This window comes from Dasypus novemcinctus, chromosome 16, assembly GCF_030445035.2.
Source record: "Dasypus novemcinctus isolate mDasNov1 chromosome 16, mDasNov1.1.hap2, whole genome shotgun sequence".
In the NCBI taxonomy this organism is placed as follows: Eukaryota; Metazoa; Chordata; class Mammalia; order Cingulata; family Dasypodidae; genus Dasypus; species Dasypus novemcinctus.
The window spans coordinates 83,262,848-83,280,078 of NC_080688.1; the positions used below are offsets into that span (position 1 = coordinate 83,262,848).

The following is a 17,231-nucleotide window of genomic DNA, read 5'->3' on the forward strand; positions in this document are numbered from 1 at the left end:
AAACCCCTATAAAGAATTATTTTGCATGCCAAAATCAGGGGCAAAGCAAAATAAAACAAAAAGCAACAAAAACAAAGAAAGGTCAAAACAGATAAAAATAAATGGAACAAAAATTATTTTACTATCAGTTCTTTCATCTCGAAGGGTAAAAGAGGCACATCCATCAAATTCACACAGATACACTAAGCTTTTATTGGAAAGCTGTTTTCTATTTATGGCTTAAGACCAAATTAAACATGTAGTAGATAATGCCACTCAAAGTAAAATAGAGAAAATTGAACTTGCTAAACACGTATCTTCTTCTTTGACTCTCTGGTCAGTTTTGAACCAAGAATGATAATTAGGTAGAAGGAAAATACTTACTATTTAGATTCCTGATATTCTATCACAGTTAAGCAATCTCCAATATCCCAAAATAAAATCACCAGTAACAAACTACCAATTATTTTCAGAAACATAAAATAGTCAAGAAAATAATACAGACAGTAGAACATGGTTTTAGTATATACATATATCTTCATTAAAATGCTTTTGGAGAATATAAAATTGTTTAAAAATGTTAAATTTTGCCCTCCCCACATTTAGTGTTTCATTATAAAAAATAAATCAGCAAAACTCTTGGACAATCTTAAAAAGTCTCAAACCCATATTCATAATACAAGCTATAAAAACAAGGTTCACATTTCAAATAATTTGCCCTGATTATTTGAAAACGCAAATTTAAAAAATCTGATCATCTCAAAGTTAAAAAAAAAATAAGGGAAAGTGTGTCTTTTATAGGATAAGCTATTGATTGTTCTGAGAACTAATTGCCTCATTTGGTACTGCAAGACTCATTAATCTATTTGCTCTAATAATCTAATATCTAATTTCAAAGACTTCTTTTTTTTTAATTGTGTTTTGGGTGCTTACCTGGGTAAAAGGCATTCAAAACACCCTTTACCTTGGTTATTATTCATTAGTTAATTTAAACCATCTTTATGCTTAAATTTTTAAATCCTTTATTCTAACATAGTCACTTTATTAAAATTGCTGTACAAATAGGTCATCAAACAGTTTTAAAAAATAAATTTATTAAAAATGTGTCCTCCTTTTGAAAATTAGTAGTAAATATTTTTATTTTAAAAGAATAATGTGTGAGTGTAGAAAAGAGAGTCTGGTAATATTTAACAAAATTTTATAAATATGTACCATTGATTAACTAATATTAATTCTTGAAATCAACCACATAATCATCCTGCCAATTACATAAAATTAATTACACCAATAATCTTTCATTGTGTCGCTTCGTAAGAGCAAAATGGGAAGAATTTACTTTTCATTGAAAGCACGTTGTTTAATTAACCACTCAGGAAATGGTAACAGAATATGAAAAGTTATGAGGAACATATCTATTGGGTATTTTTGTGTGATAGAATGTTACTTATTTTCTAACTCTGTATCCTGAAAAAAAAATCAAACTTGGAAGGAAGAAACTACAATAGCACTGAACCCCTATTTCTCCAATTGTGGTCTTTAAATGAAACTCCCCACTAAAAGGTATCCAGAAACTTGAAAAATAGCTGGTCTTAAATCTGGGACAGGAAATACAAATGGCGACTCCATGTATCAGTCCACTCAAGGGACAGAAACCACAGAGTAATATAAATGGAGGAAGTTTAACATAGAACATTATTAGTCTATAATAGAGAGTAATTATAAGGATATAAAGAGAATTCTAAAGAGTACCCCAGGGCTCAGTAAAAATATTCAAGCACTGACAAATTGGAAGGGAAGCCCTCTCCCTAAGGCTAGCTGCAGATCCCTTGGAGGAGGTATGGCTTCCGCACACTGTGGCTGAGGCCCTGGGCTTCTGGGACCAGTTCCAGCCCACCTCCTTCAGGTAAGCAGAAACAGCCTTTTACAATACAAGGCAGCTTCCGTTGGTGGATGGAAATGCAGGGGGAGTTGGGTTTTCCCTGCAGGGGTGAGGCCTGGAGAACCAGTGTCCACACCTAAGGATTGCAGCATGGTGGCCATGCACTGGACCTGGCCAGAGCTGTGTGGCTGTGCAGGACTGTGCGTTTTGAGTATGTGACTGGGGAAAAGCTCCACATGTATCCCCACACATCCAGACAACTGGCAGACTGCAGCAGGAGGAAGAGAAAAGCAAAGCCACACGCCAAGGACTTGAAAGAGAAGTCCCTTTCTTTCTGCAATGCCCATCCAGTGCCCTCTACTGACAAGGCCAAACTTGCACCCAGTACAAAGGGGAAATTCTCTAAAGAAACCAATCCTTTGTGACAGCAAAGGTTCTTTTTAAGGAGGTATTGAAGGATGGATGTGTAGCTGAGAAGCAATAAATTGATAATGGTGGAATTTAGAACATATTGCTATATAGAAAACACAAAAGCAGCCAAAGACTAAAATGTGTGCATTGTGTAGTTTTTGTTTTGAACAACAAAGGGTCCTACTTTTTTCTAAAGAGTAGTGTGGGATGAAGGGAGTGGTGAAGAAGAAAAAGTAAATTTTGAGGTTCCTAGCACGAAGAACACAGTCCCAACAAGACCATCATCCCTTTACCTTCATTCCAAGTCTTCCCTCAGATATTGACACTAAGTTGTATATGTCTTACACTAACAATTCTTAAGTTACAGATTTAACTTAAATTAACATATTTGTGGGAAATCTGTTCCCTGCTTGAGATCTGAAGAAGTGCATGCTGGTTCTGAGTCTTCCCTTGGCTTAGTCCATAATTTAGATCATGTGGCATGTATATATTTCAAAATTTGTTTTCATTATGTAGCCACTTATTTTATTAAAGTAACTATTTTTTCTCTCTTTTTAAGCAGAGTAAAATGCATTTCTCCTGAAATTTAAAAAATGCAATGTCCTGAACTATATTTATGGCCACTTGTATAAAATAACTTTTATGACCTTTGTAATATTTAACTATTGAATTTTAAATAATTATGGCTTCTGCGTATAAAAACATTTTTGCTATGAGAAATATGTTTTGTTACTTTTTCTGGCTAAATTTTTTTGAGAGCTTACTCCCTAAGTAATGTTCACATATTATTATCTAAATTTTAGGAATGAGAATGAGTTAGAGATTAACAACTCTTTAAAAAATATTTAGTAGCACTTTGCCTGGCAAATATTAATATTAGGAGCTTGGTCTTTCAATGATCTTAAAGAAAGCTTACCTAATAGGTTACAAACTGGAAATTTGAACCCAAGTGATTCTGGCTCCACAATTAACATTCACAGAACCAGATGGCAGAAAGTGACAATGCAGTAACCATGAAATCTGTGAGGTCCCAGTCATTAGAAGATGGCATTGCTGAGAGTGAAGCAGAAAGGATCTATCATATAGTATTTGGTAGCACTCAAATAACCTCTTGCACTGATTTCAATTCATAAACCATAATGCATGTGGTGGGATTAGAGGGAATTTTTACTTTCCCTTGGATCCAAGTACAGAAACGTTATATGTTAGCCATGTAATGTTACATAATAGTCTTTTGTACTTACAGAAATAAGACCAAGTTCTAGATTTCAGCAGTGATATCTGCAAGTCCTCCTAAGAATTATTTGATGATTTCTCGTCTTCTTCCTCGGAAGATCTAAGTAAAATTAGGCTGACCAAATGCAACTTACTCTGTTTGAGCTGTATATATCCCAAATAGGAGGTGAGAGTCTATCATATTGACTTTATTTTTAGTTTCGCCCTTAAAATTGTAAATAGAATTACTTCCTGAATATATAAAGAGAAAATCCTTAAATTTATTCTTAGAATGTACAAATAATCTACAGATAGCCCTTAAAATTAATATGGTATTGTTATAATCATAGTTTTTGGAGTTCTATACAAATTACAATCCTTGCTCAATCACTATAAGCAACCTAAACTTTTTAAAGCTTAATATAAACATCTGTAAAATCTTTCAAAATACATTATTTCATAGATTTTTCTACATGGGTTTAAAGTTTAAAGTTAAATTCTAAGATGTTTGTAAGAGAGCACATTGCCAATATATCCATAGAACTTCCTCAACAGAGTTTAAATCTTGTATACCATCAGGGTACACTACCAAAAATTTAGTATTTTAGTTTCTTTATTGAGAAGTCCTGCCTATTTGAAAAGATTGAGATTTCATTATTTTTTTCTTTCTTAGAGGTATACCAAAAACTGAGAAAATAATTTTTAAAAATAGAATGAAGCTAATTCTACCTTTAATTGCTACAAGGGCACAATAAACACTTTTATAAATGTAGGATGACTTATGGGAATTTAGTCATAATATTTTCTTATGTCTTGAACATTGTGCTATTTCATCACCTTGGGAATTACTTCAACATTACTCATAACTCTTTTCAAATATGCTTTTAAAATACTTAAAATAATAAGGAAATTGATGAATTGCCAAGAAGGATAATACAATAATGTAATAAATCTTCACCATAGCATAATTATTTGTGTTTTTGTTTTGTTTTGTTTTACTCTGTTGCCAAAAGTATTTCATCAACTTTTAAGAAGATGCTCTAGAAAATATGCAGTTTAATAATGTAAAATGAAGACTATAGAAGACTTACTGGACAAAATGAATGAGATAAAATCAAACTAGCACAAAAGTGATAGAGTGGCATCATAGCAATCTCTCTGTGTGTGCAGGAAGTAACTTATCTGAGCCTCAATTATTCACTTGTAAAATGAAGCATTGTTTCCTCATGGGATTTTTTGGGTTAATGTTTATAATGTAGCTAGAACAATGTCTAGGACATTGTAAGCATTATATGTCGGTTTTTTTAAAAGAAAGTTTGATGTTTTAGATGGCATTTGTGTTCAATTTTCCAAAAATGTTAGAATGTCAACAAGATTACCTTGGGATATTTCAGAAGGAAGGGTTGATATGAACAAAACAAAGTGGAAAGGTATATTCAATGTTTTTGGTAAAAAGGCCTTTCAGAGTGTGAAGGAGAAGTTGAGAAGTAAATTCTTTTAAAAAAGTTAGATAAAGTCATGTCCATATCAAAGAGTGTATTAAATGCCAGGTCTGAGTGTTTGCACTTTTATATACTAGTATTGGGAAGATCACTGAAGTTTTTGAGCATTGAATCAGAGAGCTTTATGGTAGGAATTTTAATTTTCTCTGCCTTTTGTTATTAATTCATCAGTGCTTAATGCCCAGAGTGTCCCATGCTGAGGGTGGCACTTTGTGTGCAGTGAGTAGAAAAATGTAACACTCATTCTCTAAAAAAGGTAATTACCCTACTATCTTAAAGATATAAGGACTTTTGAGTTGTGTCTATGAGTCAATATCTGTTAAAAGTATGAGCAATCCACTCATGAAGGTATTAATGGATTTTAATGCGATATAATGGGAGAAACTAATTACTACTAAAAATGTAAATTGCTATCTTTTCACATCATGAAAAAGTTGAAAGAGGTTATTATAAACATTGAAGAGAACCATGGACTCATGGTCCAGAGTTAACAAACTTCCTAAATGCCATAAATTTAGCGATTCACACTGATATAACAACAGGGAGCTAGAAGAAAAGGTCCATTGTGGTCATTGGTCTCAGACAAAGAAGTAGTTATCACCCAAATCTAGTGCTCTGGTCTCAAGCATCTTGTTATATAATTGAGTTGCCTTTTCACATCTTCTGGCCAATAATCCTTAGCCTAATGGAGCCTGCTGAGTAAGCAACTTTTTTGGTTACTTAAATGTCCTTGCAATCCTGGTCAATTATTGTAATAAGTGTATAGAAGATGGAGTGTAATAAGTGTATAGAAGATGATTTAGTTTGGAAATAGGTTGTCTAATCATCAGGGATAATCTGAAAACATTCATATTATGTAAATCATATAAAATAATCTTCTCTACTAGTTTTTATATTAAATTTTAATTATATAATTGTAATGTCTATGAAATGTAATCATAATTACACTAATTACAAAATATAACTTATATTTAATATGTAAATACACTAATTAGAAAACTGCAAGATGTATTATTTCCAAAATTATTTGAATTTTAAGGAAACTTGCTTACTTAAAGTATCATTTGCTAGATTTACATGGATTGCTTAAGTAAATGTTTTAAAGTTGCTTAATGTATTTGTTGATGCATCCAGACATGCAGATGTATTTGAAATGTTGGAGAAAATCAGATGTTAATTTTCTAAGTATATAATCTACTCATAATACCACGTTCAAATAAACATCTAAGTCAGTTTCTTTCGGAGTCATGGGTCCCAATTCGTTCACATTCTCTTTTAGTGATACTTTCTGTTCTATATCGAATGTCCATATGTTTCCTGATCAGTTTAATTTTGGAACTAGGGAGTAGTGCAGCACAGTGAAACATCTCTGAATGTTTATGTTCACCTTTTACTTGCTCAAGAAACCTAGATCCCACATTATCAGAAACAAGTCGTTAAAATTTAAAGTTATTTGCATATTTATAATCATTCTATTATTTTCAAAAATATTTTTTAGAAATTTTTAAGGGCAAAATTTGAGAATCATTGCCAGAATAAAGCATATTTGAGCATAGAAACTTAATAAAACCATTGATGAATTCTTTCCAATATGTTACAATTGAATGATCCACAACAATTAAAACATACCATTTCTGTACGGGGTCAAGAGAAATGAGGAAGATTAAATTATCAGTAATTGTTAAGATTTTTTATTAAAGCTGGCTGATTGCTCCCATAGACTTCAGTTATGTATCCAGGTTAAACGTTTCCATCACATATGTGATTACCTTGAATTATAAAGTTTTCGTTGTTTTTGTTGGTTTTTTTGCACCCCCTTTTTAAAAAAAGAAGTTAATTTTATTGATACACATTAATAAAGCATATGATTCATCAAAATGTACAATCAGTGGTATTTGATATAATCACATAGTTATGTGTTCAACACTTCAGTCATTATTAGAGCATTTTCACTATTTAAATAATAATAATAAAAAAACAGACAAACAAGAAAAGGATTTTGCCCATCTCCTTGGTGAGATAAATTTCTAGACCAATACTGTCCAAGATTTTTTCACAAATTTGGAAATGATCTACATGTGTGCTGTCCGATATGGGAACTCACAGTCATATGGGTATTGAGCTCTTGAAATGTGGCTAGGGCTACTGAGGAATTGCATGTTTTATTATTTTATTGTGACTATTCTACTTTTAAATTTAAATAGACACATTGACTAGTGGCTGCTGCATTAGACAGTACTATTATAGAGCACAGGTCAGCACACATTTTCTGTAAAATGCTAATAGTAAATATTTTAGGGTTACAGGCATAACTACTCAACTCTGCTGCTATAGTGCCAGAGCACCCATAGAGAATAAATAGATGATTGCAATAAAAATAGGACTTTGTTTATGGACAATGAAATTCGAATTTGATATCATTTCACATTTCACAAAAAAGTATTTCACTTTTTTTTGGTGAACTATTTAAAATATAAATAGCCTTCTTAGCATGCCGACTGTACAAAAACAGGTGATAGTTTGCCCACCCCGATTTTACCATCCCAGTATCTAGTACAACAGTTTTGTTTAAAAAAAAAAAAAAATGGAGAGATGGATAATGAACCAACAAATTTCTGACAGAATGCAAACATGAATAAAAATTACGTTCAACTAATCTTATATAGCCTTGAAGTTGACATTCCCATAGGTGAGAGACTTTGGAGTTATGGCTAAGAAATAAAAATTTTAATTTATACTCCGCCACTCATTTTGTGGTATTGAATATGTTCCTAATCCTCAAGTTTGCTGTCTAACAATGTGGATGTATTTACCTGCCATTCTTTTCTCTCAAGGACATTTCCACCTGTTAAAATGTATTGTAAAATATACAAAAGTAGATAGAGCTAGTTTTCTACATATGGGAAAAAATTGGATTTGCAAAGATTCAAAGAGAAGAAAGTGGAAAGCATGATGAGATATGTGGTGAAAGGTCAAGTGGGCAGTATAATCCCTGGGTAATAGAGGCTAAAGGATTTCTAAGAACAAGGACTCCTAAAGTCGCATTTAAAGCTATTAATAGTCCTCAGTGTAACACTCTCCACTATTTCTCCCCACAAAATTCTTTAATGTTTAAAGGACATTCAAAACATTTGAAAGGTGCAAAAAGAGAACACAAGTTTGAAATAATGAGATAGTCCTTTAGGAAAGAAAGTGGGAGATACTGGGGACACTTTTGCATTTTCATAAAGGACAGAGAGGAAAAGATCAAATCCCACTGCTCATCGTAAGGAAATTTTCCCAAAATATTGAAGAGAATTTGGCTTGTTGGCAATGCTACATGTAAATCTAAGAAATTCAAGACACACTGTCTATGTGCAGATGTCTTATTTTAGTTTTTGTGTTGTTTTGTTGCCATTTTTAACAAGAAAGTTAGGACAGCTGCATATTAAATGACAAAAATAGCACAGGTTTGCCTGGGATCCTCGGCACAAACTAGTTTTTATTAAACGTTATCGTTCATGAGGCACGCATTTAAAATATTGTATGCACCATCAAATCATTTAAAATTTATGAAAATTTAGTGATTCATAAATACGCAAAATATATATGTGTAAATCAGATATTTTATTTGCTATTATTGATTATTTGCTATACGTTCAAGATTTTTAGTATTTTAAATAACGGTGTTGAGGAAACTGGAAATTTTCATATAAGTATAGTTTGTGTGGATTCATTTTTAATTTAGATGATAAAAAGAATCATAAATTACTATGAGGAAAACATGTAAACTTTGTAAAGCATTTCATAGGAAAACCAAAATCATTTTTACTTGTGTCAAGCATGATTTAAGGTAAGAAAAGATATACAAACTCCAAAACTCAACACTACGAATTTTACATCGCATTGAAATATTCTAAATAGAACAGTTTCAAAATTAGAGCTTTCATATATTTGGAATCTTTGAAAAACTGGTCAACTTAGAATATTATCAGACTGTGTTTACTTTTCTATTTGCATAGGTAATTTTTCTGTCTACCTCAAACACTTTTTATTATCCTTCTGGAAAAACTAGTTAGATTCAGGATTCAAGAATAACTATATGCATTGGAGGCAGACATATGAGCCATGTGATGTGGGTAAATCCATCCTTCATCTATTCTATCCAGAATAACAAAATTAGATATGATAAATGTTGTATAAAATAGTTTAGAATCCAAAAAACAGGAGATATACGACTTGCTCCCTCCTCCCCACACCACAAACCATTGTTACTGTACTTCAGCTACTAACTAATTAATGAAAACTTTGTCTTTCCTTTGATCATGGAGCTATATTATAATTGAATTAAATCATTTTGTCAGTAAATACTGAAATGCTTAAGTATATTATGTAATTTTCTTATGATTTTCTTTCACGTAAACTGGAAATTGTCATAACTGGGGAATCACATAAATTAGGTTTCCACCACATTTTTTCACATTAAATATACCTCACTTATTATTGTTTTCCTTTCACATGGTAGAATCCTAACTATGAGAGATAAACTTAGTACTGTGTATAACTTTTGTATTTCTAAAACGTCAATTATTTATGTATGCACGTATGTGTATAGCGATTCAATTTGCCTGATCATTTCTCAAAGAAATGCCAGTTTTATAGGCAGTAGTTTTCACTGGTATTTTCCATGTCTGCGTAGTATATTAATGGTATGGTCAATTTTTAAGGGAATTGGACATAAAGCATAACTATTTATCAGTAGAGAAATATAATTTTCACTTTTGGTACAATCCTAATGGTCTTTAAATAGCATTGTTAAATTCAAATCTATATAGAATAATTGATCTCATAGCACATATAGACGTATTCCATCTACTGAACACTATATTGTAACATTTTTTAGATAAGTGACCATTCCTTAAAATGTCCTATGGCTTCTAAGTTCTCACTTAAAAATGTGTAGTGTAAAGATGAGATATATCCAAAAGCTATATAACTGAAACTCTGCATTTTACAAGTGAAGAAATTGAGCTACTGATGGGAAAATGTGTGGAATAAGTTATGAAGTAATGAAAATTTATTTTGAAATGAGTATGCTCTCATAGATCTTTGCATAATTAGTAATTTATATGGAACTCAGTTGTGTTCATGTATTTAATAGTGTTTACAAGGTCTGGACAATTTTTCAACATTTTTGATCACTCCACATTTTTATGCTTAGATACCATTTTGCCCTTATCACCACTATGGGGTCATTGAAAGAAAAATTACTAAAAATGTTATTATTCTATAGAAATACAAAGACATTTTCTTATTGCATTGGCAAATTATAAATACTTTGCTACCATTAGCAGAGTATTTTCAAAATATTTGAGGAATTTGGAATTGGAAACTTAGGTTTGCATGTCATTTATTAAAAAAAATTAAATTTTTCTACAGAACTCACAGTATAAAAAATATGATAAATACAGTCAAAACATTTTGTAAGTGGGATGAATACATAGCAAACATTGTAATAAATATAGAACGGACCTGTTCAGATTTCAGCTCTTTATTGTGGATTCTTACCTGACCAGAGCCTGTATTTTCACACACGTAAGTCTCATAGTATTCAGAGAACTCAGGAGCATGATCATTAATATTAAGAACTTGCACATACACAGGAACTTCAGAAACTTGTTGTAAATTGTCTGCAAATGGAATAAAATTGAATGAAAATAAAGGATTTTAATTCTATCTCCAGGAAAAAATAACCATAAAAATTACAATCACAGTCTAAGTGATATATATTGATTTTGTTTGTATAAAAAGCTACCAGAGAGCAGGATGGTCATATGATTAATCTATTTATCAACAATACATCCCAGAAAGAAAAGTGTTGTGCTCAACACTTTCAACTCAATATTTATTGCGCGCCATGTACCCTCTATTAACTGTTTGTTAAGAAGCTGATGAGCACCTGTAGTAAAGCTTGCTAAAGCCCAGGAACTCTTTGAAGCATCTGTGTTAACTCATTTACCCTCATGCACATATTATTATTATTGTCCCGAACTTTATCTAAAAAGAAAAGTGAAAGCCATTTGAGCTGACAGATTATAATTAAATGGGTTGCCTAAGGCCATGGCTATAGTGAAAGAAGCCAGTTCGGTTAGCTTTCTTAAGGTATACCTCAAGGTACGGTATACCTCCAAAATTAAACAAAAAATAGAGAATTAAAACCTAATTAGTTGTTATGGGAGGAGTGGGGTGAGGAGGATGGGGTATATATGGGAACCTCATGTTTTTTTAATGTAACATTAAAAAAAATAAAGACAAAAAAGTATTAAAAAATAAAACAATTATATATTGAAATTAAATAATTACTAGTAGGTCAAGATGACATTTTATATGAGCTGGGAAGATATAAGTGAGTGATTTATATTAAATATTATTTTATCTCCTAATCAGAAGTGAGAATCCTTATATTTTGTGAAATTTTAAAAGCAAGTTATAGCATAATATTCTGTATATTTTTATTCTGTTATTTTATATCTTTCCATTTCAGTACTTTTCTTTAAAAGAACTGTGGGAAAAAAACATGCAATGCCATTAACTCAGAAAGGTAGCATTAAAGAGTGGTGATGGGAGCTTCTTTTGTTTGTCCTAATCTCTTTAATTATAATTTATATACTATTTGGTTAATGGAAAATTGTTACATTTGTAATTGCAATTACAATTGCCATTATAAAAGAAACTGTTTCAATTATTTAAATATTATCATTTGCAAATTATTTAAAATATAAAAAATAGAAATCCCTGGCCTTTAGGAAATATGGAAGCCATGAAGGAATTAATTCTGAATTTCTTCCCTGTTGCATTGTATTCATGATTAAAATATATAAATAAAACATTAAATTAAAAACTATATTTTATGATTTCAAATGGAATGAATAAAAAATACGAGGCTTGTACATACTTTTTATTAATGGCTTAAACATACAATATACCACCATAGAACATCTATTTTTCTTAAGTAAATGAAATAGCAAAATACAATTTAGGTACAAATAAATTTAAGGAAAATTAAAAATCCATTTAAAGTTTTTATTTTTTTCTGAAAAATTTGCTTGCAATTAAATTCTAATTAAACTTCTGCCATAATTGTGAAAAATGTACATATACTTTCCCAGATTTATTTAAAAGTAGTTTACTTTTATTCACTCAACTGGTATAATGATAAAGAGCTTGGCTGTATAATTTGGGAAGCTTTCCTGGAAAGAACAGAATGAACTTCATTTGCTAGGAAAAAAATGCTAAACTCAAACATCTCTTTCCTTTAATCAGCTCCATTTTATGTTTGCAAACCTTTCAAGGTAGTTAACATACATAGCTAGTTTTTAGGAAATACGGTACTCTAATTTTAATGAGCAGCTTATAGATTTTGCATAACATGTGTTTTGAAAACAATACTAGGTTATTGAATTTCCTGTTCTCCAGGTGGTTTGTTTATATTATTATCAAAGTTAAAATGGCCCAAGGTAATTATTTCCAGTACTGATAACATGGTAGTAAGTTAGCATTTAAAAATATTGTCTTTAACACTGTTCTAAAGTGAGTTTAAGAATGTAGACTTTTAAAATAATCCACAAAATTGTTTACTAAGTTTCACGTAAGTTTTTTTGTAACCAACATTCACTTAACAGTAAAACAAGATTTTCCAAAATTATATCTCCAGAAATGAGTTAAATCTTAACAATAGAGCTTTCTGGGAGTAATTATCTAATTACATTTTATTTTGGAAGTTAACTCACCATCTTGAACGTGCCTGCCCTAAGATTAGGAAAGTGATGGAAATATCAAATTTATTTTTACCTAAAATTAATTCTACTTTTAAGAAAACTCAGAATAAACACTATATAGCATGGGAAACTGATCAGCGTGAATTGATTAATATCTATAATTGATAGTATTTCTAATCACTGATTCCTGAACCAATAATTAACTTCTAAGTATTATATTACATATAAAATAAATACATGCAGCTTGTTTTCAACTTGCCTTCAGAGATTAAAAAGATGTTTTCCTTAACTTTCCTTTTATCTTGTATTTAAAGATATGTGTTTCTAATGTTTTTTTGTATAATGAACAATAATTTTTGAATTTAAAATGTACTAAATAAATTGATGCTTCCTGCTTCAAATGCTCACTTGCAACGTTGGTCTAACCACATTTTCTAAAACTCACTAATATTCTATACCTGTTTTTATTAAATCTCATGTTCAATTTTATTTTTTCCCCTAACTTTGCTCTGACAGATTATTTACTCCCTTTTCCTCAAGAAAAGTAAAATGCTTTCAAGATCCTTTCTTTGTTTTGCTTTTTGATTTTTGCATTATTTGTATTTCATTTTCCTATCCTTTTACTTATAAAATGATAATTTCCACACAAATGTTCTGACTGTACTGTTTCAGGAGAAGAATGACTTTTAAAAGGACTTTTTTAGCATACTTTAGAAAGTCAGAGACATGTTTTGAAAACTTACAGAATTTCAGTCTCTCTTTAACTTCCCCCAAATCAATATAATATTATCAGCCAGATGTTTCCATAGTCATGTGAATGTGGACAAAATAACATCAAAGTGTGATGGACAAACCTCAGGGATGAGTCATAATAAGCACTGAAGCAGAATTTAGGGAGCAACCTGCTGAGATTATTAATTGTTTGACCTGACATAGTCATAAATGTAACTGATTTAGACCCTTCATTTGAGTCATTAATTAAAACAAATGTATAATTACATTTTATGGTCTTTTAGGAGTAAAAATGGAAAGAAAAACTTTGGTTAAGATTATAGTGGATATATTTAAATCAGAAAACACTGACGGAGAGCAGGTACCCTTTCTCATATTCTCAACAAGAAGCAGTGTGTTATAGAATTAAGACCATATATATGGTTTTGGAATCGGACAAAACTGTGATTGATCCCTGGTTTTTAAATTTAGGGGTCAGGCTATTTTAAAAGGTGTTAATATCTCAAAACTCCCCAGTGATCACAACCATCTTTCAAAACAGATATTTTATAAAGGAATATCTAAAAATACAATAAGAGACAGGACTAGATTTTATTCCCAATGTGTCTAAAAGATATTCAGGTTTTGTAGTAGTTGTTTTTGTTGGATTTTCCAAGCATAAGCAGCATTAGAATAGCTATGGTCTTTTGTGCAAGCCCACAGAATAAATCATCTTTGAAATGATATATTTCAAAGACACACTTCTATCGACTGAATTGTAAAGATAGAACAATTATAAAGAGTAGTTGGAGCCACGTATTCTTTAACAGTAGGAAGGCTGTTGGTCAGCTGGTAAGCACCAGTACAGTTTAAGCGCTGAAGTCTAGTCTGATTACTGAGGTTGTGTTGGCCTGGTGATTTAAGTATCTAGAATATTACATTTGTACACAAAACACTTTGATATAGTTACATTTATTAGATCTTTACTTTATTTATGACATATTTGTAAATACACAAATTTCTGATTTACTCTGTTATGCTGCCACTCATTTTCACTGTTTAAAAAAAGTAGGAAAAATTTTCAAAAGAATTGTTTCTGCAAAATTCTATTAACGATATTGAATAACATTGCTGTAATTATTAATCATCTAGTTGATGAGATAGGACATACATTATCTTGCAAACTATTCAGGACAATCATTCAGTTATCCTTTTTTGAAAATACATGTCTATTTCTTTTTAAAAGATACTTAGATTATATAAAATGTTACATAAAAAATATAGAAGGGATTCCTATATGCTCTAATGCCCCATACTTCCCACCCTTCCCGATATTAACAACTTCTTTCATTAGTGTGATACATTCATTTTCTATTTATTCATAAAAGATTTGATTTTTTTGTGTCTAAGAATATACACAATGTTTTAAAGATTCTGCTTTCTAGGAATTCAATTTATAAAATATATTCTCTTTATAAAATAAGATTAAAGTACAGAATTAACTTATATAACGTCATTAAAACATGATCATTTTATAGCTGAAAGGTACTTTCAGAGATATATTTTTTAAAGATGTCCCATAGTCTTTGAACTGATTTGAATTATTGCCCTCAATAGTTTTGTAAAAAGTGGCATTATAGATATATTTGTTCTTAGAAATACCCAATGAATAAAAGTTTCCTGCTTTTATAATAAACATCTTTGTGGTTTCTGACACTGAAAGCCTTGGCATTTCTTCTGTTACAGCAGACATTTATTCCATTGTTAACATTTGCTCCTCCATCCTTTATTGTTTAGTCAAAAGGAAAATTCAAAATCCAGACCAAAGTCATCCTGCAGTTTCCTTAGAAATACTCAATGTATGAAAAAAAATATGTGAGAGATGCTTTCCACTCCACAATATCACTTGACAACTGTCTATCAAAGTGAGGAATGAGACAGATATATATTTAAAAGCCTTCAATAAAAAAGGCAGGGAAGCAAACAAGATTATTGAAATTTATATGCAAAATCAGTTATGTGACAGGCATTCTAGAATACTTCATATTCTCAAATTTAATCCTTTACAGCACTACTGTTACTAAATAAAGGGGAAGATTTTGGTAATCTTTCTTATTATCTTATATCTATTCTTTTAAGTGAGAATTGATTCCACAAATTGAGTAATTGATTGTCTCATAATTTTCAAGACAATATCGAAGTGATAAATGAGGATAATTTTTCCTATTTTTACAATATGCAAAAGGATTTTTCTGCCTGCTCAATTACTAGTTAGTCATTAGTGAAGATTTGACCATACAGCATAGCTAAAACCAAATTTAATCTGAAAATGCATTATTCCATTTTGGGATGTATAGACAATCATTGAAAGTATGTTTGAAACATTCATATCCTTCCCCATAATTTCATTGAAGTGTGGTTAATTTCAAATTGCCTCATTTTTGAAATGTTACACCAGGGTGTGTCACCTTTCTGGTAATGTGTATTTTATCTTAGAAATAAAATCAGGCACAGACAGGAGCCAAGATAGCAGCAGAGTAAGGAGCTCCTAGAGTCAGCTCATCAAACAGTGCAGGTGGTGATCACTCAGAGCTACCTAAAGCAACTGTTTGGAGGACCCAAGAGACCAGAGGAGTAGCTTGCAACATCCCTGAGAGTGTGGAAGGAGGAGACAACTCATCTGCATAGAGAAATTGTGAGTAGAGCACTCCACGCCATGGAGGTTGGTGTCCATGGCGTGCAAGCCGCCTCAGGAGCTATTCTGTGTTATTCTGTGTTTGGAGATGGAAGTTCCATTTCCCCCAATAAAAATGGGAGGAAAACACAGTGTGTCACAGACTTCAGCTACTGAGTAGTGGATTTGGTGGGCTGAAGTAGAATCCTGGGAACAACTAAACTTTGAGCCTATCAGGGTCAGAGGGAGACCTCCGCCATTTTGACTCCACCCTGGGCACAAGGGGAAGTGGCGCTGACTGAAAATCATAGTCCTGGTAAGGACTGGCTTCTTTCCACTCAGGTTGGATTGCAGGTCTAGTCTAAACCCCAGTCCCACCTCCAGCAGGGAGGAAGCTGGGGGGATCTGCACCACCTCTCTGGGAAGCTGCAAGCCATGACACCGAGGCAGGTGCCCATCCTGCTTTAGGGGCGCAAGCCACCGCAGGAGCTATTCCGTGGCTGGAGTTGGAAGCTCCATTTCCCATAAATGGTGGAGGAAGTGACAGTTGTCCGCTGACCTTGGGTACTGATTAGTGGACTCGGCTGGTGAAAGTATAATCTTTGAGTCCTAGATAGTGTCTGAGCACGACCAAGTGGGAAAGAATCCGGTAGCCACCATTTTTAATCCCCCCATCTGGCATGAGAGGCAGCCTGACTTACTGCAATCCAGTGAAGTTAGGGACTGGCTTCTTTCCACCAAGATTGGACTGTAGCCCTAGCCTAGGCTCCAGCCCCACCTCCAGCAGAGAGGTAGCTGATGGGACTTGCACTAGGCTCTCCAGGCAATTGCAAGTGCTCTCCACTGGCATAGACTGAATGGTCAGACATCTGGGACTTCATCCCCACACACCAAGAGAATAGTAGAGGAGGTGGGTATCCTCAGTCTCTCTGAGCAATGGCAAGAGTTTTCAGCCCACACAAATGGGATTGTTAAGTGCCTATGAGTCCATCTCCACCTCTGTCCCCCCACAAGACAGGAGGAGGCTGTTGTTGCCTCAACCTCTCAGGAAAACTTCAGACAGTTTTGGGCTGCACAAGCCTGACAGCTGGGCACCTGTGGCT

General features: G+C 32.4%; 1 protein-coding gene across 5 annotated transcripts in view; it reads right to left on the reverse strand.

Moving 5' to 3' along the window:
- CDH19 (cadherin 19) overlaps nucleotides 1-17,231 on the reverse strand; it is a 108,770-nt gene that overhangs the window by 22,842 nt on the left and 68,697 nt on the right. For all 5 annotated transcript variants that reach the window (XM_071208580.1, XM_058277874.1, XM_071208582.1 and 2 more), the window contains one exon: nucleotides 10,534-10,655. In XM_071208580.1, the coding sequence (XP_071064681.1) occupies nucleotides 10,534-10,655 (122 nt within the window). The remainder of the gene's footprint in view (nucleotides 1-10,533; nucleotides 10,656-17,231) is intronic.